At 26.5% G+C, this 25287-nt stretch overlaps 3 protein-coding genes across 3 annotated transcripts; 2 read left to right on the top strand and 1 right to left on the bottom strand.

Annotated features, from left to right (window-relative positions):
- The first annotated feature begins 16127 nt into the window (after window positions 1-16127).
- Window positions 16128-16974, top strand: BO95DRAFT_438914 (transcriptional coactivator p15/PC4 family protein). The gene is made up of 2 exons (XM_025585621.1): window positions 16128-16604; window positions 16652-16974. The coding sequence occupies exons 1-2, from the start codon at window positions 16335-16337 to the stop codon at window positions 16880-16882; spliced, it is 501 nt and encodes a 166-aa protein (XP_025446688.1). The 5' UTR covers window positions 16128-16334; the 3' UTR covers window positions 16883-16974.
- A 1135-nt stretch (window positions 16975-18109) lies between these two features.
- BO95DRAFT_224076 (uncharacterized protein) lies at window positions 18110-22144 on the top strand. The gene is made up of 3 exons (XM_025581218.1): window positions 18110-19172; window positions 19230-21735; window positions 21803-22144. Exons 1-3 carry the CDS (start codon window positions 18342-18344, stop codon window positions 21988-21990), a joined length of 3525 nt encoding a protein of 1174 aa, XP_025446687.1. The 5' UTR covers window positions 18110-18341; the 3' UTR covers window positions 21991-22144.
- On the bottom strand, window positions 21977-24769 carry BO95DRAFT_438913 (putative C6 finger domain protein). The gene is made up of 2 exons (XM_025585620.1): window positions 24225-24769; window positions 21977-24064 (listed from the first exon to the last, which is right to left on the bottom strand). The coding sequence occupies exons 1-2, from the start codon at window positions 24324-24326 to the stop codon at window positions 22298-22300; spliced, it is 1869 nt and encodes a 622-aa protein (XP_025446686.1). The 5' UTR covers window positions 24327-24769; the 3' UTR covers window positions 21977-22297.
- Window positions 24770-25287: the final 518 nt, after the last annotated feature.

The raw sequence follows: 25287 nt of genomic DNA, 5'->3' as shown, positions 1-25287 counted from the left end.
ACAGATCTATCTTCTATTATAATAAAAAATAATATTTTAGATTTAATTCTTATTATTATAAATAGATTTATAAAATAGTATTAATTTTTATTTATTTTATATATTATAACTACTTCAGAACTTGCTGAACTTTTTTATAAAAAGATTAAATTCTAATTTAGACTATTCTAAAATATAATCTTAGATAAAAATTCTTTTTTTACTAGTAAATTTTGGTTTTAAATTACTTATTATATTTAAATTAAATTCTATTTATTAACAGTATTTCGATCCCAGACTGATAGTTAAACTAAAAAAATAAATTAGATTTTTAAATAATATTTTTAATACTTTATTAATAAAAATTATTTAAACTAGCTTATTTTATTATTTTTTGCTTAATTTACTTATAATAATACTCCGAATTTAACTACTAGTTATTTTTTTTAAAACTTTTTTAGATTATTTATCTAACTTTTATCTTTGTGCTGAGGTCGGTACTTTTTAAAAAAAGATTTCTATAATTAAAAATTAAATTAATAAACTATTTGTATTATAAAAAAATCTATAAAATTACTAGCAAAAAGCTAACAAAGCAATAAAAAAATATTATAATAAAAAATACTAGCTAATAATTTTTAAAAAGAAAAATCTTATAAAGCTGTCTACTAAAAATTTAAAAATTAAGATTTTATTTTAGAAGCTAGTTTTTTAATATATTAAACTTCTAAAAATTCTAACAGTTATTAAAAAATAAATATATTAAATTTCCCTGTCTAACTGCTATAGTCGAATTCATAATATTTTTTATATATTATTATTAGAATAATAAAAATCTAATATAAATTTATAAGACTAATTCTATTCTTTAGATTTAAAAAAGAAAGAAAAGTTTAAAATTAAAAATATTAAAAATAAACAGACTTTTAATAATAAATAATATTTTCTAGTTAAATAGACGGGCTGGCTAAGTAAATATAATAAATAGATTTTAAAAAAATTTATAAATAATATCCAGCAAGCTATTTAAAGCTATAAAAAATAAAAAAAAAATTAAAACAGCAGAAAATATTTTATTTTTAAATAAAAAAAAAATAACTAAATCTATATTAAATTACTATATTAAATATATTTAAAAATTAATGCTAAAATATATAATTAAAATAAAAATCTCTATAAACAAGCTGGATTTTTATTAAAAAACTATCGGATTAATCCAGCTAATTAGTACTATTTTTATAAAAGATAAGTAGTAAAAAACTAGATTTATTTTATTTTTTAAATATAGAAACTTTAGAAAAAGATTTTATTATTATATATAATATATATCTTGTAGTAAATCTTCTTAAAGAATATCTATTTAATTTTAATTTATAAAAAAAATCTATTATTTTCGGATATCAGGCAAAGTATAGTCGGATTATCTGTAATAAAATAACAGTTTATAATAAAAAAATAATAAAAAATTAGATTAAACTAGTAAATTAGTCTATAAATTAACAGAAAGTTAATAAAAAAATATATAATAATCTTAAACTTACTAGTACCAATTAGCTTATATTTATAGTAATAAACTAGTTCGGCTATTTTAAAACCGGTAGCTAAAACTAGAATTAAATAACTAATCTAAATATAAAATATTAGATTTTAATTTAGATTTTAATTAAAGATAGTATAGTCGATAAAAAACTTCTAGCTTTAGTTTAAAATTTATAAAAACTTAAAAACATTTTTTAGTATACTAACTAAAGTCTAGTTTTTATTAGTTTAAAAAATCCACCGAAAAGCTATTAAAATATATTTAGTAATAAATCTAATTTTTATTAAAATATTATTTATATACTACAGATATTATAGTATTAAAAATACAGCTAGATATAAAATTTTCTGTATTAATAATATTAAAATTCTTAATACTAATTTTTAAGTAATATAAATAAAAAAAGATTTTAAACACAATAGGTATATCAGCTAAATAATAATAAATAGTTATTAGTATTATATTAAAAAATAATAAAAATAAAAATTTTAAAAAAGTAAATTAACAAATAAAATATAAAATAAATAATAAAAATAAGGGCGAAAATAACGAGAAAAAAAAGATATAAAGAAGATTTAATAGAAAATCGAAATATAAAAATAAATAAAAATATATTAATCTTCTTTATTTATATATATATTTTACGTCAGATTCTGATCAGATTATTAATAAAATATATATTTTATTTACTGTTCTAGAATCTTTTATTTATAAAATATATAATTTATTAAATAATTCTTTTATTATTACAGCACCGAACTTTATTATTTAAAAAATATTATTAATAGAAATATCTAATTAGAATAAACAGTAAAGCTATTCGCGGCTATATTATTATATTAAATAACCCGGCTTAGCAGAAGAGTATAATTATTATATAATATTTACTATTATAATAGTTTATATCTACTATTATAGCAGCTGTTTCGGGATTAATATAGATTTATTAGAATTTTAATCCGGATATTTATATTATTATATTACTTATTTCTTCTTTTTATATAATATATTATTCTGAGATTCTTTAGAGAAGGAGATTTCTTAAGAATTAGTTTTAAAATTAATAGAAGACTGCTTTTAACTATCTTGCTTGTCTTGCCTAACTAGAGTGGATTAACCTGACTGTTATACCTTAACCTTAACCTAACCATAACCTGGCGGTCAGGTTAAGGTACAAAAAAATTTTAACTGTATAGTTACAGTTAGGTTAAGATATAACTATTATTTTAACCGTTTATACCTGCCGGTCAGAAAGATTAGGTATAGCAGGTAGGTTAATAACCGTAGGTTAATTAGTAATATATATATTTCTTTTATACAAATAATATACAAAGTATAATATACTTTTAATTATAGTATAATAATATTATTTAGATTTAGCTTATTTACTCGATCTATTTAATTTATTTAACTTATTTAATTTATTTGATCTATTCGATCTGCTCGACTTTTTTTTCTGTAGTTCCGAGGGATATACTACACTTTAAAAAAAATATTTATAAAATCTAGTATAAGAAATATAAAATTTAATATTAAATAAACTAATAAGATTATACTACTCTTTATACTGTTCAGAATAATAATTATAATAGTAAAAAAATTAAGAAGACCGGGTCTCTATCTCTATCTAAGTATATATAATATTCGAAGACTTAAATAAAGCTAGCTTTTTTATTTTTAATAATAATTTATCTTCTGAATTATCTTTAAGATTATCTATATTTTTATTTTTACTGATATAAAAAATAATAATTATTTTATTCTTCTCTTACTTCTTAGATATAAAGATAATTGAATTCAGATTAAAATTATTAAAAATATTCTAGTACTTTTTACTGATAGTAAAATAATTAGTATATATCTGAAGTATTACTGCTTTAATTATATTAGAATAAAAACAGCTCCGGCGATAGTAGTAGATATCTTAAAAATTATTAAATAAATATTTAATATTAACACCGTTGGTAGCAACTGAGAGAAAATTTCTAGCTATCTAATAGAAAATAGAAAACTAATTACAGCGGGACTTTTAGTAAGTAAGAATATCAGTATATTCTATAATACCTAAAACAGTATTAGTTTAATTAAAAATATTTTAATAAGCTATATATTTTTAATATTTAAATATATTTTAAGTTTTTTAAATATTTCAACTGCCGGTAAGAGTCTTCAGTGTTTAAAAATATTATAAAAGATTTTATCCAGATCTAATAGTAACCCGGAGATAATTAATAGTATATTAATAGCCGGATTCTGACTATAATAAAAATAGAATATCTTCTTAAAAATAGTTTAGTATTTAAAATACCAGTTAGTATTATTATCCAGCCAGATATTTTTTTTAAATTTTTTAAGCTTTAATATCGGGTTTAGAATAGTTGTAATTATATAAATATAGTTTTCTGCTTGATAAATATAATAATAATATTTTCGGAGCTTTTAATATATATTCTATAAGCTTCTAAAAATCTTTTTTTTTTAGAATACCTGCTTTTTTATTAGTTGGTTGATTAAGTAATCTAGATAATTAAAAAAATTATTATAAATATTATAGATTTTGTAAACAGTAGGCCTACTATTCTTAGATAGATACGATATAAAAAAAAAAAAAAGATATAGAAGTTTAAAAAAATACTTTATCTATTTCTACTTAATTATAGTAAAGTAAAAATAATTAATATTATTATAATTACAGTACTAAATAAAACTATTAATTATTTAACAAAGATTAAATATCCGGCGAATTATAAGATAGGTTAAATTTCAGTAAGTTTTATAGTTAAAAAGAAGATAGTAAACCGAGTCTGATTTAAGTTGTTAAATAAACTGGAACTTTTTATAATATTAAAGACTTGTATTTACAAATTATATAATCTTTTAAATCTATAATTAAAAATTAGTATTATTAGCTATTATTAAAAAAAGATCTTTAGAACCCGTCTATAAAAAACTAATTTAAATAGTTTTTACTATAATAAGGGCTTTCTGTATTAGTTTTTTATAAATAGTTTTTAAAATATATTTTTTTAAGAGTTCTTAAAATATTAGAAAAGATTTTAAGACTTTTATTATAATTCTTTTATATATATTTAATAATATTATTTAAAATCTTAATTTAAAGTTTTTATAGAAGAGTATTAACTATAAGCTGAATTATATAAATAAGATAGAGTATATAATACTGGCTTTAAATAATTATTATAAAATTGGGGTTGAGTAAAGTATTATAAAGCTGGATGCTTTGGTTAAGCTGAGTCCGGAGTTTAGATAAGATTATACTAAATATTAAATTATTATTATTAGTATTATTAGTTATTATATCTAATAACTAATAAAACAGATTATATTTATATAAGATTAATAAAATAATTATAGCTAGATTTTTACTAGTATAAGATTTAGATATCGGTTGGAAGTCCAGTAGAACTTTATAATAATTTATATTTTTTATTAAAAAATATCTAGTTAAAGTAAGAAATATTTTTTAATTAGAACTGGTCTAGTAGTCTACTATAACTAATATTTTTCTAGTATCTAAAAACTTTAATAACAACTATATGTATATATTTTTTAATAATTCTAAAAGATGTTCTTTAATCTGTATTCGATTGGAAGAACTTAATTTTCGGTAAAAAAATAAAGCTATAAGATTAATTATCTATTTAAATTAAATATATTTGATAGTTCGGAATAGTAGGCGACAGGTAATTATAAAATATAAGACTTAATTTTAAAAGTTCTATTTATTATAGACTGTAAAGGCCTAGAGAAAATAATAATTAAAAAAGATTTATATTAAAAAAATAAATAAATACCTGTAATAGTTTTTTATTTAGTATCTAACTAATTATTTATTTAGATACTACTAATAGTATTTTCTTTTTATAATTTTTGTAAAGATGGTAGCTTATAGAACTAGTTTCTGAGTTTTTAATTTCCGGGTGTTATAGAATATAAAAATAGATAATATAGTAAATATAAAAGATTCTATCAGAAAATAATATACTTTTTTAAAAGCTGTTTTATATTATTAATATCTTCTTTCGATTAAAGTAAAATAGTAGTTTTCAAGCTTGTATACAGGCTTTAAAAAAAATTGTTTTCTGCTACCAATTTTGGAAAGTAGAATATTTTTTTTTATAAGTTAGATATAGAATAATCTTCCGATTCTTTACGACACGCGTAATCTGAAGATTTAAGAAAAAAAAAAAAATCTAGCTTAAAAAACTTATCTTAGTTTAAGTATTATTATAGTTTGTAAATATTTGAGAAATAGAAAAAAAAAGCTTAATAATATTTTCTAAAAATAAGCTAGATAACTGTAATTAATTTATAATTCTAAGACTATTCTGCAAATAATAGATATAAAAAGAAAAAAGTAAAAAATTCTATAAAAACAGTTTATTTTATTTTAAGATATATTTTCGCGTAAATATAATTTATTATATTTTAAATACAGCTAAGGCGCCTGCTGTATTTTATTTATTTTAGTTGGTTAGATTGGTTAGATTAATTAGATTGCTTTAATATTTATAGAAAAGATCTGAAAAAAACTTATATAGAGTTTTTTATAAAAAATGCAGTATCTGTAAGAGCTGTTTAAATAATTAAAAACTAATCTATTTAGTACTAAAATATAAAAATTTTAAGTATAAAGAAAGAAAGAAAAGAGAAGAAAAGTATAAAAAAGTTTTAAAATATATATTATTATTATATAAAAAAGTCGGTTAAACTAAATAAATAAAATAAAGTTAGTATAAATAATAGCAGATCTCTAGAATACTTAAAGTTAAAAAAATTAAACAGGTTAAAAAGGTTAACTGGATAAAAAAAATAAAAAAAATTAACTAGATTAAAAAAATAAAAATAGTAGACTACTCTTATAGTATCTGGTATTTAATAAGATAATTATTAGAAAGTATGGTTGCCGAGAAAGATTATATAAATAGTATTATACAGGTTTTTTTTTAAGTTTAATCTATTATACAGATAATTTAGTTTTTTTAGATAAAAATAAAAATATAATAGACTATTTAAGCTGAAATAAGAAGAAGAATAGTAGAATAAAAACAATATATTTATTTTTAGTAGTCCGATTATTAGTAAATATATAGTTTTTCTGATATTATATATTATAATTGAGATATACGGCTTAAACCGAGCTGTAATTATATATTTTTATATATATTTTTTATTATAAGAACTATAATTTTATAAAAAGCTGAATTTTATTAATATTATTAGGAATCTCTGATTAATTTTTTAAGATAAAAATAAAGAAGATACTAATACTTCTTTTAGTTATTTTTTTCTGATTTTAAAAGCTTGTTTCTATATACTTTTAGATAATAATTAAGATAGTTAGATTAATAACTGCTTAATCTGGATATATCTTAACTGTACTAGAGTCTAAATAGATATAGCAAGCAGGTCTTAATACTAAGAATAGTTAAGATAATTAATTATTTTTTTTTTAGCTATACTGCGGTCAGGTATAAAAATTTTCTTAATCTGGCTATAACCTGGCGGTCAGGTATAAAAATTCCAATTAACCTGACCTGACCTGGCCGTTAGCCACTCTATGCCTAACCAGTGTGTCTACTGCGTCAAGTAGTTCCTAACAAATATATATTATAGTAAGTCTATTTAAAGATTTATTTAGAATATTATATATAATCATAAGATTTTTTATATTAATAATATTTATAACTAGTTAATATTAATATAAATATATTTTTATTTTAATTTTATAGCTAGTATTAATTTATTTATATAAATTATTATAACAATTAAAATCTTTAGCCGTCTAAACAGCAAGATATCTTTTTATTGAAATAATTATAAAATAATAAATAAAGTATCTAATAAAAATATTAATATAAAAATAATAATTATTATAATAATAACTACTAAAAAATAATATTTTAATAATATATATTAGAATTGCTTTAATAATACTTATTGAAACCAGAATAACTATTAATAGTATTAAAAAAACTAATATAAAAATAATTATAATAATTATAATAATTATTCTTTTAGAAATTTTGATATATTCTAATACGGTTACAGCTAGTATGATAATAATTTTAATTTTAGAAAGTCTTAGTTTACTAGTATAAATATAAATATTAATAACTAGAATAATAATAAATATTTTTTTTAAAATAAATAAAATATATGAAAATAAAATAATTTATAAATCTAGCTGTAGTAATAATCTTTATATTTTAAATAGTTATTTTTAGTAAACCATTTTTAAACTAAAAGGAACTAAAAATATTAATAAAAAAATAATAAATAATAATAGTTTTAAAATTATATAAATAGACTATAGTAAGTATATTAAATCTTTATTTAAAATAATAATTAATTTTAGTTTTAATTTTAGTTATATTTAATCTTAACTAATCTTATTATATTTAATAATAAAAAATATAAAATTATAAAAATTTAATATATTATAAAGTTGGAAGACCTGTAACTAGAAATATAAAAATATCAATATAATAAACCTAAAAATATAGTATTAAAATTCTTTAATAATAGAAATATACTATTAATATCTTTAAATATTATATTATTCATCAGAAAAAATATTATATTAAAATATATTAAGTTCTTAAATAATATATTTATTTTCACTAAATATAAGAAGAATATTAATATTAATAAATTTTATATATAACAAGCTGCTATTATAATAATAGATTTTAATAAAAAAACTAATTTTTAAATGATATATTTAAATATAAATTCTAATTTAATTTTAATTAGTGAAGTCTTTATTTTAAGAATTAAAAATATTAAGTTATATTTTATTCATAGAAATATTTATATTATAAATATTAGCTTTAAGTATACTATAAACAAGTATATTATTATTTAAATACATTTTCTAAAACTAATAATAAAACAAAAAAATATTAGTTTTTTCATTAAACTATTTAATATTAAGTATTAATATAACTAAATCACTATAAAATATTTATTATAAATAATTTTAAGTTTAAAATAGATATATTTATAAATATTAATATAATTAGTTATAAGAATATTCTACTTAGTTATTACTATTAAAGAATATATTTAAAAGACTATAAATATATACTAATTAATATTAAAATATAAGCTACAAAATAAATTAATAAATTAGTTTATTTAATTAAATATATTATAATAATAATATATAATATAATATATATATCTATCTGTATAAAAATAAAATTATTAAAAAATATAAGTTTTATATATTTACATTTTATTATAAAAAGATCTTACGATTTATATATATTTAGTTGAGTTAGATTTTATTCTTATATAAACTATAAATTAAATTTTATATAATATAATAATAGCTAAATATATCAGATTAAAAATAGTTTTAGATAATAAATATATTACTATATATCAAATAAAGAATTATACAGCACAACTAGCTTATTATTTAAATTAAATATAATTTAAAATAATTATTAAATTATATAAATAAATTAAAATATATTAATTTAAATAGTTTTAAAGAAATACCAGCGGTAATATCTTATCTATTTTTATGAAAAAATATATACTAAATATATATTAAAAAATAATTAGTATATATTATTAATCTTAAAAATAATGATAATAAAAAGATTTTAATTATATAAAAACTAATCTTTTTTAGACAAAAAAAACAGAAATATTAAAATAATAAAAATAATAGTAATAAAAACTTTTAAAAATATTATTAATATTAAAATAATAAATATAAAAATAATAAGACTAGTAATGAAAAACCTATAAAAAAATAAAAAAAATTAGCTAAAAATTATAAGTTTTTATATCTAATTTAAAAAAAAAATACTATACTACTAACAGATTAAATTATTTATATCAAAAATTTTAAAATTATTTATCATTTTATAAAAATAATTAATAAATATAATATATAAACTAAGCCGAATAGATTTCATATTAAAATAATAAATATATTTAAAAATTCATAACTAGAAAATATTAATAAAAAAATATTAAGTTGTGTAAACGATATATATATTATATTAATAAGCAGAATTAGAAAATAATTAATAAAATATTTAATTTTGTATATATTTAAGATAGAATGTTCTTTATTAAAATTTGATTTTAATAATGTATTCTATTTTTATAGTCTAAAAAATAGTAAATAATTTAATTATAAATATCAAAAGAGTAAAAAGGTATATAGCAGTAAAGAATTAAAAAATAAATAAAAAAATTATATTAGATTTTGATTTAATTTAATAATAAAATAATATTATCCAGCTGCTATCTAGTTATATTTATATTATAATAAATAATATTTATAAATCTTTTTATTAATAATTTATTCAATATATATATTATGATTATAAAATAATTATAATATTTTAGAATTAGAAAATTTTTTATATTTTAATTATAGGATTTATTAATGTATTTATATATATTTAAAAATAGATAAATCCTAATCTTAAGAAATTGCGAATATTTTATAAAGTATATATTAATAATCTAGTAATTATATTAATTAATTTTAATATATGTATCAAATATTTATATTAAATATTTAAATATTTTAAAATAATAAATATTAAATTTAAATCTATCAATATTCTTATAACTTTTTTATTTATATAATTATTAGACTAATAAATTAATAGTTTTAGTTTATTTACTTTAAAAAAAACTACTAACAATATAATTCTTTTTATTTTGTAATATATTATTAGCTTTAAAATATTATTTTAGTATTATAAATTATTTATAATTTTAAATACTATAGTACACTGTTTATATATAATTATTTTAAAACAAAAAAATAATATATTTTAAAAACTTATCGAGCTAAAAAAACTAAAACTAAAAAATATATTTTGATAATATTATATAAATAGTAATATTCAACAAGCTTGCTGTATTAAATAACTTATAAATAAAATTTAATAAACATATAAATAGAATACTAGTATATTTTTAATCTAAATATTAATTATATATTAGTCTAGATATTTTATATAAGAAATATAGTATTATCTTATATTATATTAAAATAAATTATACAAACTATTAAAATTATTTTTATATATTTAAATATAATTAGTTTTATGTTTTAATAGATTCTTTATAGCTTATAAATATAATTATTAGCTAGAAAAATTAAAATATTTTATTTATTTAAATAATTACAAAATAAAATATTATTTCAAAGTTATATATATATATTAATAATAGTATATATAAACTATATAAATATTATTAATTTATTTAAAAAATAATATTTAATATAATAGTATTAAAGTATTGAAATCTTTATTTTATTCATATATTTTAGTTCATATAAGAATATTATTTATAAATATATTACAAATTAAAAAAATAAATAGTTTTATAAAGATATTATTTTATTTTTTAATCTTAATAATCTTTTTAAAGCAGAATTAGTAGTTATATAAAAAATATTATATTATTATATTTCAATATTAATTAACTAATATATTATTATAAAATAGTAGAATATAATATTTTATTGATTTTATTATTAAAAAATTTTAAAATATATATTTATACACTCTATTTAAAAAATATTAGAATATTTTATTTTATTTAAATATTATAAAATAATTTTAAATTAGTTTTTTTATATATATATTTAAAAATAGTTTATTTTATATATTTAAAAATATAACAAGCCCTGCAGATAAAATATATTAAAACTTTAATTATATATATTTTACTGTTTTATAGAGAAGCTTTTCTATATAATATATAATAATTATAAATATTAAAAAATTAGTAAGTATTTTATTATACTAAAGGATTTTATATTATATTAAAATTATACTATATTTAATAAATATATATTTTATTATTCTAAATATTTATATAATTATATATAAAAATATAAATCTTTTAATATTTTTTAATTAATTATTTTATTAGTTATTTGATTTTATAGTAATAATTAATTTTATTATTAGTTTACTAGTTATTAAATACTTACTAGTATATTAACTTAAAAAATTTATAAATATAAATATTCTAAATATATATAAATTATTAGCTGGTATTATATCTTTAAAAATATAATTAAAATTTATTTTACATCTTTATATTTAATTATAATATCTGATTTTTTAGCGACTTCTAATTTAAAATATTTAAAAAACTAAATATAAAATAGTATTAATTTATTATATATTATTTATAGACAGATGAACAGATAGAAAAAATAAATTAGATAATTAAAATTATACTTTATAATATATATATATATATATATAAGATTATTAAACTTATTAAATATAATTTTTATTTTAAATTATTATTTAGATTAATAGTTTTATTAATATAGTTATAAAAATAAGCCTGTATAATCTTATATATAAAATCCTTTTTAAATAATTTATAAATAAACTAGATGCTTACTTATTAAATAATATTTTAAATTTTATTCAAATATTAAAAAAAATGTAAATTTATAATTATATAAATAAAATATATTTATAATAAGAATTATTAGTTTTTAGGATTTAATATTAAAAAATAAAATATATTTTAGATTTTATAAAAGTTATAATCTTCTAACTGGTAAGATAAAGATTATGAAAAATAAATTTAATTATTAATATACCGGTTTATTTTATATTTTAAAATAGATTAAAAGTTCTTTTTATTATTTTAACATTTTATTAAACTAGTAAATATATCTAGTAATTTTAATAATATAACTAAAACCGGTATTTATAACTAAAGACTTACATAACTAATAGTATATTTAACTATTTATAATATAAAAAAATAAAAAAATAAAAAATAAATATAAAATTAAATATATTTTTATAAATAAACCAGCATATTATTAACTAAAAAATAATTTTAAAATGATTAAATATATTATTTAATTTATGAAATATAGTTCCAAAAAAATAAATAAATAAGAAAAAAAGATATTAATATAATAAATCTAATTAAAAAATTTAAAATAAATTATATTTAATATTTCTAACTATTTTTTTATTTACTAGATTATACTATATCTAATATTCTAACTTTTTTTTATTTATTAAATTATACTAACTATTTAATATAATTTTATTATATTTTTATATAATTTTTTCTACTAAGTTTTATTTATTTTTTTATTATATTTTTATTTTTTGAATTTTATAATTATATTCCGAACATATTCTAATCTTTTATAATCTTATTATTCTATATATTTTTTTATTAAATCTTATAAATTTTTTTATTATATTTTTATTGTCTAAGCTTTAGAATATATATTTTTATTATTTTTTTATTAACATATTTTATACTTTAAAAATACTTAGATTTTTTCTAATTCTATATATTCTATATATTTAATATATTAGATTTTTTATTTACTTTTAAAACTACTATATTTCTAAGTAATATACTTCTAATATTATAAAAGTAATATATTATAATAAGTAAAAAAAGTATTTATACCAAAACCTAAAAGCTTAGTAATAAAATCTAATTATATCTATTTCTAAAAAAATAAAAAAATAAAATAACATAAATAAAATATAACTAAACTACTTAAGCTTAAAGACTTTTAATAATAAAATATTAACATTTAATTTTTAAAAAATAATTATTTAATAATATATATCTATTTAACTAGTTTATTTATATAATATATAAACTTTTATTAATAGTTAAGTAAGCTAAATATAATATAGATTTTATTAATAAAATCTATTTTAAGTAGAAAAATTTTAATAAATAAAATTATAATTATTTATATTTATAGATTTTAACAATATTTAATTATATATTAAAAATATATTTCTTGTAGTAAGACCGGCTATTTTTAATAATTATAACTATTTGTAAAATAATAAAATATAAAAATTATTAATCTTTTTAAAAATAAATATATAAATTAGATATTATATTATAAAATCTAAAAATATTCAAAATATTTAAAATTAAATATGAATATATATAATTATAATAGATTATAATACATAATACTATAAACTATAATAACTAAAAAAACTAAATTAGATAAATTAAAATAAAATAAATATTTAGTATTTTTATAATAATGATTTTATTATAATTTATACTTATAATAAAAATAATAAAAAAATACTTTTTCTGGTTCTTTTTAAATTAAATTTTATCTAAACTGTCGGTTGGTATATTAAATAATAATATATATAAAAGTAAAAATAATTAGTTATATAATATCAAATTAAATATGAATTTTAATAATAAAAAATCTTTTATTTAATTTATTTTTAAATTATTTATTAATTGAATATTATGTTTTTTAATATAAATATAAACTAGATTAAAATAATTAAACTTATAGATTCTACTAATATAAATAAGTTTAAAATATTAATAAAAATTATAAATATTAATATAACCAAAATATTATTATTTAATTTAATAAAAAAATAGTTAAAGCCGGAATTTAGTAGCTTTTCAAAATAATTATATAAAAATTTTGAATATTTAACCGCAATAATTTTAGTTTAAATATTATATTTTAGAAAATAAACATTAGACTCAGACTATTCAAGCTAAAAAATAAATTTAACATAAATATATCTAAAATAAATATACTTAAGTTAGATATATTTAAGCTCAATATACTTAAATTAAATATCTTTAAAACTACTAAAATAAAACTTATTATATTTATATTATATTTGAAAAATATTAATATTTCTAGCTCTAAATAAATATATAAAATTATTCTAGTACAAAGCCGATAAAATTATATTCTAAAAAAATGTCAAATATTAGAATCTAGATAATAAAATATAGAATAAAATTAATAAATTTTAAAACTTAAATAAATTTATAGTAAAAAGATATATTATATTAATACTTAGATTATAAAATAATAAAAATTAAACCTATTTTTACTGTTATATTAATTAAAAATAGTTTAATATAAAAATTATTAATTAAGTTTTTAATACAGATTAGAAAAATAAAAAATAATAAAATATTCTTTTTATAAATAACTGATATCTTTTTATTTTAAATCTAATTATAGTAATTATAATATTAGATTAAATAAACAAAATAGTTATAATCTGCTAGACAGTACTTTAAAAATTTATTTTATTTATTAATTTTTTTTAAAAATATTATTAAAAATATTATGGATAAAAAAAAGAGAAAGCTGATATTAAAAAAAATATATTATATTATTTTTTATAAAGTATAAAATATTAACAATATTAAATAAAAAAAATAATATAAACAATAAAAATTAGAATAGTAATAATAATAATATCTTATATTATTTTAATAAAGATATAAAAAAATAATAAAAGTATTATTAATGTAAAAAAACTACTTATTAATTTTATCTAGTTTTTTTATTTTACTTTTTTTGTTTTAATACTTTATTTTTTTTATTTTATTTTTTTGTCTTCTTTTTTTCCTATTTATTTCTTCTGTTTCTGTATTTAATATCTTATACTTTATATATAGAAGAAATAATAATTTTATATTGTTATATTATCTTAATATCTTTATATCTTAGGGGCTTCCAGCCCAGCGTATCAACAACAAAAAGACTGCTTTTAACTAATTTTTTATTTTTTTATTTTGCTTATCTTACCTATCCGGCGTATCTACTGCGTCAAGTAGTTCCTAATATTTATATTATTTACAGTAAACTGGTAATAATAATATTTATTAGCTAATTTTTACAAAATTTTAATAATTAATAAAAAAAGCCAAAATCTCATTTATATCATTAATAAATATAATGATTATATTAATATATTCTAAAATCAATCCTATAATAATTATAAATTTTATAATTAAGAATAAAAGCAGTCTAATTATTTAGTTTATTAAAATAACTATAATGATTATAGTTTCTATAATACTAATAATTCCTAAAGATATTCTAACTATCTATTTTAAAACTATTAGCAATTAAACTAATAACTAAACATCTTATAATAATTAAGCAACTAGTAGCAAGTTAAAATAATATATAAAAAGTCTAATCTTTTATTAGCTGAACAGCTTACTGTTTTTTAATCAGTAATTTAAATAAATACTTAGATAAATAAATATATCTCTTTTTACACTCTTCTTAAATTAAAATATTAGATAATCTTATATAGTATACTAAGATATAAAAAATAACAGTGTTAACTTTCAAAATTATATATAAAATTATCTTGAAGATATATATAGTTTTAGATTAAATATTTAATTCGCTATATTGATAAAAAATTTATATATAATAGTAGGAATTATTATACGGATGAATATTCTAATAAAAATTTAAAAACTTTAAAAAAATATATGCGGGAAAAAGCAGTTATTTAAATACAAGAATATTAAAGCGAATTTCTTGTAGTAATATTAAGACTTTAACACAAAAAACCTAGATAGAAAATCTTTCTAACAAATAATTTCCGGCTTTATTTTATAGAGTTTTTAGGCTGTTTATAATTCTTCGGACTGTTCGCTTATATATAATATTTTATATTAATTAATATAGTACCGATATACCTTCAAAACGCCAAGAGAATTAGCACAGTTCAATAACTTCTGTTACACGGCTCTGTATATTCCAAACAGTTCAAACCAAGTTGTCTTCCTGGCCCGCCCGGTCAAGCACCATATACTAAGTTTGGACTAGGTTCATACTGCGCGGCGTACACTTTACATAAACTAATTGGCACAACTGACACGTTTCCGGAAATGTGAAGACATCTCCAGCTGGTTTATAATATCCGGACTAGCATATTGGTCATCTTCGCTCCCGCATTGGGGCATTTACTGTACATTACCTGCAGACATGACGTCCCGGGTCAAGAAGCACACCCTAGGTCACAATGACAGCCCACAGACCACTGAACACCGCCAGTCAAAGAGAGCGAAGTCAGACAACACAGAACAACCAACTGAGACACAACTCACTGCGTTGCCAAAGGTAGACATGAGTGGTGATAATTGCTGGGACTTATCGAAATCCCGTCGTGTGACAGTCTCGAATTTCCGAGGGAAGGCCATGGTCAATATCAGGGAATATTATGAGAAGGATGGTCATGAGCTTCCCGGCAAGAAGGTAATTTTGGAATTTATTGAGTTGGATCTATCTAAACTGTTGAGTAGGGAATTTCTCTGCCAATCGAACAGTATGCGAGACTCGTGACTCTGTTACCCGACATTGAACTTGCAATCAAAGCCCACGGCGAATCAGTTCCGCGACCATCGTATGACAATGAAAATGTGCAATCTTCAGCAAACGAGGAGGCAATTGGAGAGGTCAATGTCCCGGCCAGCTCTGAGAGTCCGCGAAAGAATATTGAGGCTACAAGTGACGAGGACAGCGGAGAGGAATGAGTTAGACGCGTCTAGCGAGAGAATCCTAGTTAAACTTGGCCACTAAACCATGCTATCAAGTCTCCCATAATACCACTGCTCTCTTACTCGACCAGTATTGCCCATCCATTGACAAATATGCCGGCAGTACAGTGCTGGCAGCCCTACGCCGAATAGATGCTCTATAACCCAAGCTACGGAAGACTGCCGATAAGTAATCGTACACAACGATTCACATTCTCTGTAACATCCTGCATGTACTCAAGCGCGATACATTAGATTAATGCAAGAAGCTCGCTGGGGGAAAGAGGCTTATAGTTTGATGGTCTACAGCTATGGGAAACATGTATTCGGCTTCAAATCACCGGCCTCTTTTGCTATTCAACTTGCTGTGACCTCTATCTATAGTATGACGGTGATAACTGCAGAGAAGCCTGCAAACACTATCACTGCAAAATGGCATCCCTAGATCTAAATCGATATTTTAGTGTCTGTTAAAACCAGTACGGTCGTAACTTCCGTCCACATACTTATGTGTGTACTTATGGTAGTTTAAGTAGTTGATTGGTCCACAGAAAACAATAGGTTTTCGTTTCCAAGTTGCCTATGTGCCAGAGTTCTCTTCAAGGTCCACATGGGGTGAGTACTTCCTACTTTCCATGTTAGATTATGTACGTAGAATATCTGCCCCACACAATCCCGCCACTAGATTCGAACTAGCAACCCCTGCTAAGTCCCGCAGGAACTCCAGTTTCCGGGCCTTATCAAACGATCTCCGCAAACGCCCCTGAAAGCAATATTGCCTATCAGAACAACATCACACGTCCTTGTCCCTTTGTTATTTCCGGGCAATGGAATAACCTGTTGCTCTAATCATAAAACTGATCGGCTGATCCGCATACTGGACTGTCACATTGCACATGCATTGCCGCCAGGTGTGCTGAAATTGCTCGATTGGCGTTTAGCTTGCCTCATATGCACCGGCAGGAGTGCCGTCTGCTGCAAATATCAATAGCAGTGCATTTACTCAAAGGGCTTTACTCATGTTGAAGTTCAAAGAGTGAGTCAGCACGGCTGTATTCAATTTACCCAAACAGACTACGAGATTGCAGCGTTTACGACTTGGTTGCTTCCTGTGTGTAATCTCAAAGCATAACTCATTTTTCAATCGCTTTCAACAATACGAGTGCCACTCTTTGCGACAATTTGCGTCTACATTATCAGGAAACACCACTCTTCTGTTCCAGCAAAATCTGCAATCACACTGCCTTGGCTTGAAAAGTCGAAAGGTATTTGTTGAAGCTTCGATATATGCAACTTTCAAGAGAACATCCATCTAAGTACTGCTGCCATCCTAGGGTTCACTTCTAGATTCGCCCAGCACTGTTGCACCAAGTTCTTCAACCTCCCAGCAGAGCATGAGTCAGGACCAATTCCCGAATTTTTAGGCTCCCGCCCCCCTCAATCTACACAGCAACAAATGCTTTCGCACGATTTAAACCTCACAAATCGCAGGTCCAACCGCAGTCCAAAGACATCCGCAGAAATGACGGCTACACCAGATATTGATATAGCAATCAATAACGACCCTGAAGAGAATGACATTCGCGAAGGACTTGGGAGTCTTAATCGCTGGTCTCAGTCGACAATATCTAGCAGAAATTCGCATAAAGCGTTCTTCACAAACAATGAGTTGTGGGGCGATCAAATGAGTCCAAGCAGCAAAGTGGGGTCGAATCCCTCACGAACATCATTCGCACCTGCAGATCATGAAACTTCCTGTGGGTACCATTCTCTCCGAGAATCTGTACATCAAGATCTCAGTGAACATCTGGCGTTCACCGCAAATGAGGTAGTTTCATTCACCTCGGGCGCTATAAATGCAACCTCGCCGCAAAAGGATGCACAAGTGCCGCGAACTACTCAGCCTCTTCCTAGTCTGTTCCAGAACCCGTGGACTGAGAGACGCAGTCAATACGTTGAGAAGGGGAGCTTGGAGCGCGAAGATCATTGCACTCACCCTATGTCTGAATCAGACAGTCCTCGCACTCAAGGCTTAGACATGCCTATTCATACAGATTCAGAATTGTCTCTTATGAAAGGCAAGGCCTACGAACGAAGAAGACGTGGTCAGTCCCAGAAAGTAATGCTTTCGAAAGCGCTGCAGAAAGCGAACACTGCCGTCCTACTTGACAATGCTGCAAATTTTGAAGGAGCGATGGAAGCGTACAACGATGCTTGTCAATTACTTCAGTTGGTAATGGATCGAAGTGATGGGGGTGAAGACGAGAAGCTAAAACTTCAAGAAATAGTGAGTTCCCCTGCAGCAGATACGTAAATTAGTACTGCGGGCTGAGCTTAAGAAAAGCGCGATACCTACATGATTCGTGTAAACGAGCTCCAACGTATGGACTTTTCAGTCCGAAACGTGGATAGTAAAGCCCTTCCTGAGCGGCCCCGCAGTGAAGAGTCTTATGTGGAATATTCGTCAATGCAGGAGAACAGACATACAGCATTCAAAGAGGAGGACCTGAACCGCTCACAGCACGGTTCCGATGTGCATTTGGTCCTTGAAATGAAAGAAACGATGCCATACAGTCAATCCTCTCCACGGCAGCTACTGCTTCTGCCATCTGCAATTGATGATGATGCTGATGATGCTGCTGCTGCTGATGATGATAAAATGGTTACTACTTCTGACCATGACTGGATAAATCAGGCATTGGAACTAAAGGAAAAAATGTCCCAGGCAGCTTCTCGGCGATCTGACGAGCACATTAGAGGCTCGATTACTTATAATGAGCCTACACCAGAAGCTGGTGTAGGCCAACAATCTGTTGATCCGCCGCTATCTGAGATGCCTCTGTTTGATACTCAAGGTAAGGGTGTTCACGAAACAACATCATGGCTCGATACTATCGACGAGTCTGGTGCTTCTTCGCCCGCTTCTATCCGTTCAACTTCGTCGTCTCTCTACCTACGTCGCAGAACAGGTCATCAATCAATCTATGGTACTGAGGCTGAATTTGATGCTGCCCTGGATGCAGCCGTCGAAGCCGCCTATTATGAGGATTTGCAGCTGTTAACTAGTTCAACCGACCATCGCATGGCCCAAAGCCGGCGGAAAACCGTCGACTCAGGGAATCAACAGGCCAGAGAATCTGCAACGGAGAATGGGGAGATCCTTGAGATCCAGGAATCGCTTCTAACCTATAACGAGGCACATCTTGACAGTTTTGCTGGTCCTGCAAAGGGGTATGTGGATGATGAAGTCGAGGAAGAGGAGCGCTTACTAGAGGAAATGACGAGAGGCTATATCATGGATGAATTCGAATTCGGTGTTCAGTCTAAGTCCGCCCTGCCTCGGCAGCCAGTCTCAAGCAGCCAACTCGACCGATCACGAGAGAGCATTGGGTTAGCTCCTAATCATGGAGCTGTGGACTTGAATTCATATACCTCACACCAAGCTACAGGATTTGAGCCCAACAATTTCACTCAGCCAGAACACAGCCTCGTAGCTTCGATCACCAAGCCGACATCTGGTTCCTCAGTAGGATCAAGTGTTCGAGCACGAAGGCTGTCAGGCCAGCATACTACCGAGCTGAAGATCGAGACAAAGCCCCACTTCGACGCTCGCTTGAAAATCACATCGATACAGCCGCCAGATCCATTTGTCCCTCCCACAGAAACGGCTTCCAAAGATGAGCAATTGCTGAGAAATAGTAACTCGTCGCAGAAAACACCAGGTTCAGCTTCTGGCTTCCGATCAATCATACAAGCCAAAAGGCGCAATGTGTCAGTCAGTTCTTTCACTGAGGACATGCTGGCACATGCAACTGCTGGAAAGACTCAAGACAGCGGCAATCCTTGGCATGCGAAACTTCCTTCCCCGACTCGACCAATTGGTAAGGTGCCATCGGCACCAGACAGTCTGGGCAAATCATATACTGGGCTGGGCCCTTTCCGGACGCGAAAAATATCAGCATCGGGGATAGAAATGCCCTCCGAGTCACCGAAAACTCCAAACAATGCTTTCCTTGTGTCAGAAGCCCAGAAAGGGCCGATGACTGCGTCTGTACCCATACTGCCTACACCAACCGGGACTAGCATTGCTGCAAATGGGCCACCGAGCGGTGGTCTTAATTTGTTTGACACAAACATCCATTCTCCAACAAGTCCCGGCTCACCCAATGTGATGGCGACTGATCCTCCACTTCCTTTGGAGCCATGCCCTGAATCGTTTCTTCTACGGCCATTCTGGCTTATGCGTTGCATCTATCAGACTATGGCACATCCACGTGGTGGCTATCTATCCACAAAGCTTTTCGTCCCACGAGATGTCTGGCGCGTGAAAAATGTCAAAATTAAAGCTATTGAGGAAAAAGTATCAAGTTGCGATTTGTTGACGGCTGCCTTACTGAAACTGGCCCAAGTTGATACTTATGATGCCGACGCTGTTCTAGAGGAAATGCAGTCACTGGAAAGTGTACTTGACCAGGTGCAGATGTTACTCTCAAAGAAAGTTGGAAGTGAAGTTGGTGTTCAAGGAGCTATGGCTTTCCTAAGGTCTAGCTTGTCCTATGACGATGCAACGAATGTTGATAATCTGGTCTCCAAGCCGTCTACTGGTCCCAGCAAGTCCTATCTGACATCGTGGCGCAAACTACGTTCTAAAAACTCCGGCTTTGCTGTGGCGTCTTCGGCGTCCGCGTCGAAAGAGTCAAGCAGGGACTTCTCTACTAGTAATACCATCCCGATGACTTCAGTTCCTGCTTCTCAACACGCCAAGCGCAACATCTCACAACTACAGCTCAACGGAGCCAGTAACTACATGGGAGCTCTGGCCCGGCTTTGTGATGCCGTTCAGGTTTTAGGTTCGTCAATTTCGTTGCTGTTTGGGATCCTGCTTTGTGCTTGAAAACTAAGTTGCGGAATGTCCAGATCAAATCGCCCAGCAGGTCGAAGATCCTGGTCTGAAGCATTCGTCTCCGACTCTTGTTGGTCTTGAGTTAAGCACCCGCCATGCTGCAGAGTTCTTTGGTTTCTACATCTGTCGCTTTGCCTTGAATGATATCGGATTGATGCTTGATAAATTTATCAAGAGAGGCAGTGAATGGGTTTTGATCTGATTCAAAAATGCCTGATAATACCCTGTTTCATGTATTTGTCATATTCTCAGCTTGTGCCGGAGTCTACATTGATCTGTGGCGTCACAAACTTGACATATAATGCCAAAAACAGCAAATCGTCATGCTACATCTCATATCACAATTTCAAATGCACCGTAGAAGGGTTTCACCTGTTGTGCAGTTCTCGCCTGGAACATGCCTCCGGGCTGGCATAGGAGTCTTGTTGCATCTCTTCTAGGGCCCATGCTAACCTGATCGGATCATACTTGATCGATAAGAGCAATACTTAAGATTCGAGACCATATATCTAGATTTGCTTAGCCACTGACCTAAGGCTTATTTGCCGTTTTTTCTCGGCATCACGTATAATTTCTGCCGAGAGCTTGAGGCTTGGAGCAAGGTGCGCATATCGATTGACTTCCTCTATGACACCGCTGATTATCGCATTCACTCGGGCCGCTGAAGGTAGGAGTACTGAAAGCGCCGGGGACATGGTTGACCCCATAATCAGTAACGTCTGTGAAACCATAGAGAGGGCGCCTTGCCAGAGGTAAGGGAGATGGCCTTCACGATGGCGACTAATGTGATCAAGCTGGTTCAGTGTCGCGTCTAAGCATCGTCGACAACATTCTCTGACCATTGGGTCTGCGGATGTTTGTTCATGCTGAAGTACCGCCAGAATGTAGGGGCGATAGATGATCGTGCGACATGCAAAGTACCGAAGTCTCAGAACGGTCTGGATAGAGTTCGAAGTCTGGAGAGAGGAAAGGGGGAATCGAACAGCTTGGGGAAGTCCTTCGTACCACTGTGAAAGCTGAAAATCCAGCTCGGAGGCAATCGGCCCAAGAGATGCAAGGGTAAGAGAGTTATCCTTCTGATAAATAACATGACTGACACGGTTAAGAAGCCTTCTCAGAGCAATTTCGGCCAAGAAGTACCAGAGCTCGTCGTGCCCTACTACCGCATCTACAACGTGATTTTCCCGGGGTGTGCTGCTCTGATCCTCATCTTCGTCATCCTCTGGTTCGAAGCCACCTGGAAGATCAACAAGCTCCTCATAGTGCACAATGCCTGAGTGTGGAAGGTCTAGTTCTGCCAGTAGATCGCTTTCGTATAGAAGAGCATTCCAGTATAGTCTGGTGCTTAATTCCCTCCATTGAGCAGAAACACGGGACGGATTGCCAAACAGCAGCTGTAGCTTCAAGCTAGCACTCGAAAGTAGCGACCAGGCCTCCAATGGCCTTACCAAGTAGAATAGATAGGCAGAAGCGAGAATGTTGCATTGGGCAGCGAGAACAGAATTGCGCATTGTAACGTTGGGCAGAAGGCCCCATGCGGCAACGAAATATGGCAGCCCTGGCGGGTCTGCCTCGGGTGAAAGAGTTGATATGCTTCCATATTGACTTGCACACCCTAGCGCAAGGACCAAAAGAACGATACAGCTTTCAGCTCCCTCCTGAAAGCTAGATGAGATAGCTATATCATAATAACGAGGCCAGGTATATGGGTTAACGCAGGCGTACCAGACATTAACCCGCGCAAAAAAAGCCCGAGCATGTGCGACAGCGTTAGAGAGATCGAGTCCAACATAGTGTGGGATCCGAAGTGGCTCACGTGCCATTTCTAGCTGTAGTAGGGTGTGAGGATCGTAAGGTGCAGCAACAAGATCTCGGATGAATGGCCATTGTAATAGATTCAAGGCTGGCGTCGTGTGAAGCTTGGGCATTGTTGAGATGCTCGTTGGCGGGTTTGCCCAGGATCCAAGCCCGACAACCGATGTTCTGGATGACAATGTGGTGTCCTCTGTCATATTGACGGCGGACTCGTCGTTACTTGCAGGATCATTGACAGTCTCAGTTGTTGTCGAAGACAGGGGTGAATTACTGGCCGCAGCAGCCATCCTCGAACGTAACAAGCCCTCAATTCTGTCCAGTTTCTCAATGATTAGCTTGTCCCCGGCATCTAGCTTGATGCCCGGCTCTCGATAAATACACTCCGCATCAAGGTCGATACATAGCTGGCATCTCGGACGTGCGCCATTGCATCTTGTTTTGCGTAAACGGCAGATCTGACACTATCACCGTCGTCAACTATGCACACAACGAAGTACTATGTTTGCCAAGAGAAGCACTCATTCATGGCAAGACCAACCTCGGGCCATCTTGGAGAGGTTATAGCACCATATGTCTTTAAAAAAGAGGAAGGGATCAAGCAAAAGAAAGGAAAAAACATACTGCTACAGTCGCGCGTCGTCGAGGATAATCAACTGCTTCAGCATGATAGCGTTTGCGGGTTAAGGGGGGATCGAGCGCCTCCTCCATGTCATGAGCAGACATGACTGAATGCTCGGTGAATTATCTCGAGGTTAAATCAGTTGCTCTAAAAGACCTTAGGATGCCGAGGTACGCCTTCGCTGAAGAAGCAGAACAAAGTCAAGTCTGCGTAGTATCGAGAGAAATGGCAGTCCCAGTTGCACTAGAGAATCGTCGGCTGGGGTTTCTCGAAAGAACAAGACGTGTCCTAGCCCATATTCATGAACTACCCATGATACTGTCAGGGGAGACAAATGGGTCGAGGTAGTTAACTGAACTGATCACTTGCGAAAGTGATCAACTGCTCCGGCTGCACAGACCGAATAATACCCTCCAAACAAGCGGAATCGATAACCATTCGTTTACTAGTCTATACTAGCTTTAGTCCGGACGCATATGATTCGAAGACAATCAAGTGTTCAGAGATTCTCCTTAGTAATTTACCGCGTAGATATATTACAGAGAAGGGGGCGGGCGATGTTGGCCCATATTATGACAAGACTGAAGGGTCCGACCACATGGTAAGATGCCCCTCTTCCCCCGATTTCCCCGCAAGACGCAAAGAAAGAAAGCCCACAGGGACCGAAACCTTGGACCAATAAGTTCCTTTCATTAGATGTCGGTTAATAAGATGCATATGTAATGAGCCTGTCGGTGCTCTGTCTGATGGGCTGCAATGCAGGCAACAATTGATACTCTTAGCTTCGTATTGTTTACCATGCCATTACATTAAGAATGTGGCCTCTCACCTCGGTAGTGAGAGGTGGACTAAGAGCAACAGACGAACGGTTAGTAGTTTCAACTTGAAACAAGGTAGAATATCATTAACAGCTAACCTCTCACAAACCTGTAAATGTACGGTGCTACATAATTATTGAAGCATAGTGTGGTCAATCACCGATCACTCTAGATTATAAGTGCATGTTGTTATTGACGGTTCTTGACAGTCACTATAACCACCTAAGTTGCTAGGTGCTAGGTAGCT

Source organism: Aspergillus brunneoviolaceus, assembly GCF_003184695.1.
Source record: "Aspergillus brunneoviolaceus CBS 621.78 unplaced genomic scaffold BO95scaffold_6, whole genome shotgun sequence".
In the NCBI taxonomy this organism is placed as follows: domain Eukaryota; kingdom Fungi; phylum Ascomycota; class Eurotiomycetes; order Eurotiales; family Aspergillaceae; genus Aspergillus; species Aspergillus brunneoviolaceus.
This window is presented reverse-complemented; position numbering and strand designations above follow the sequence as displayed.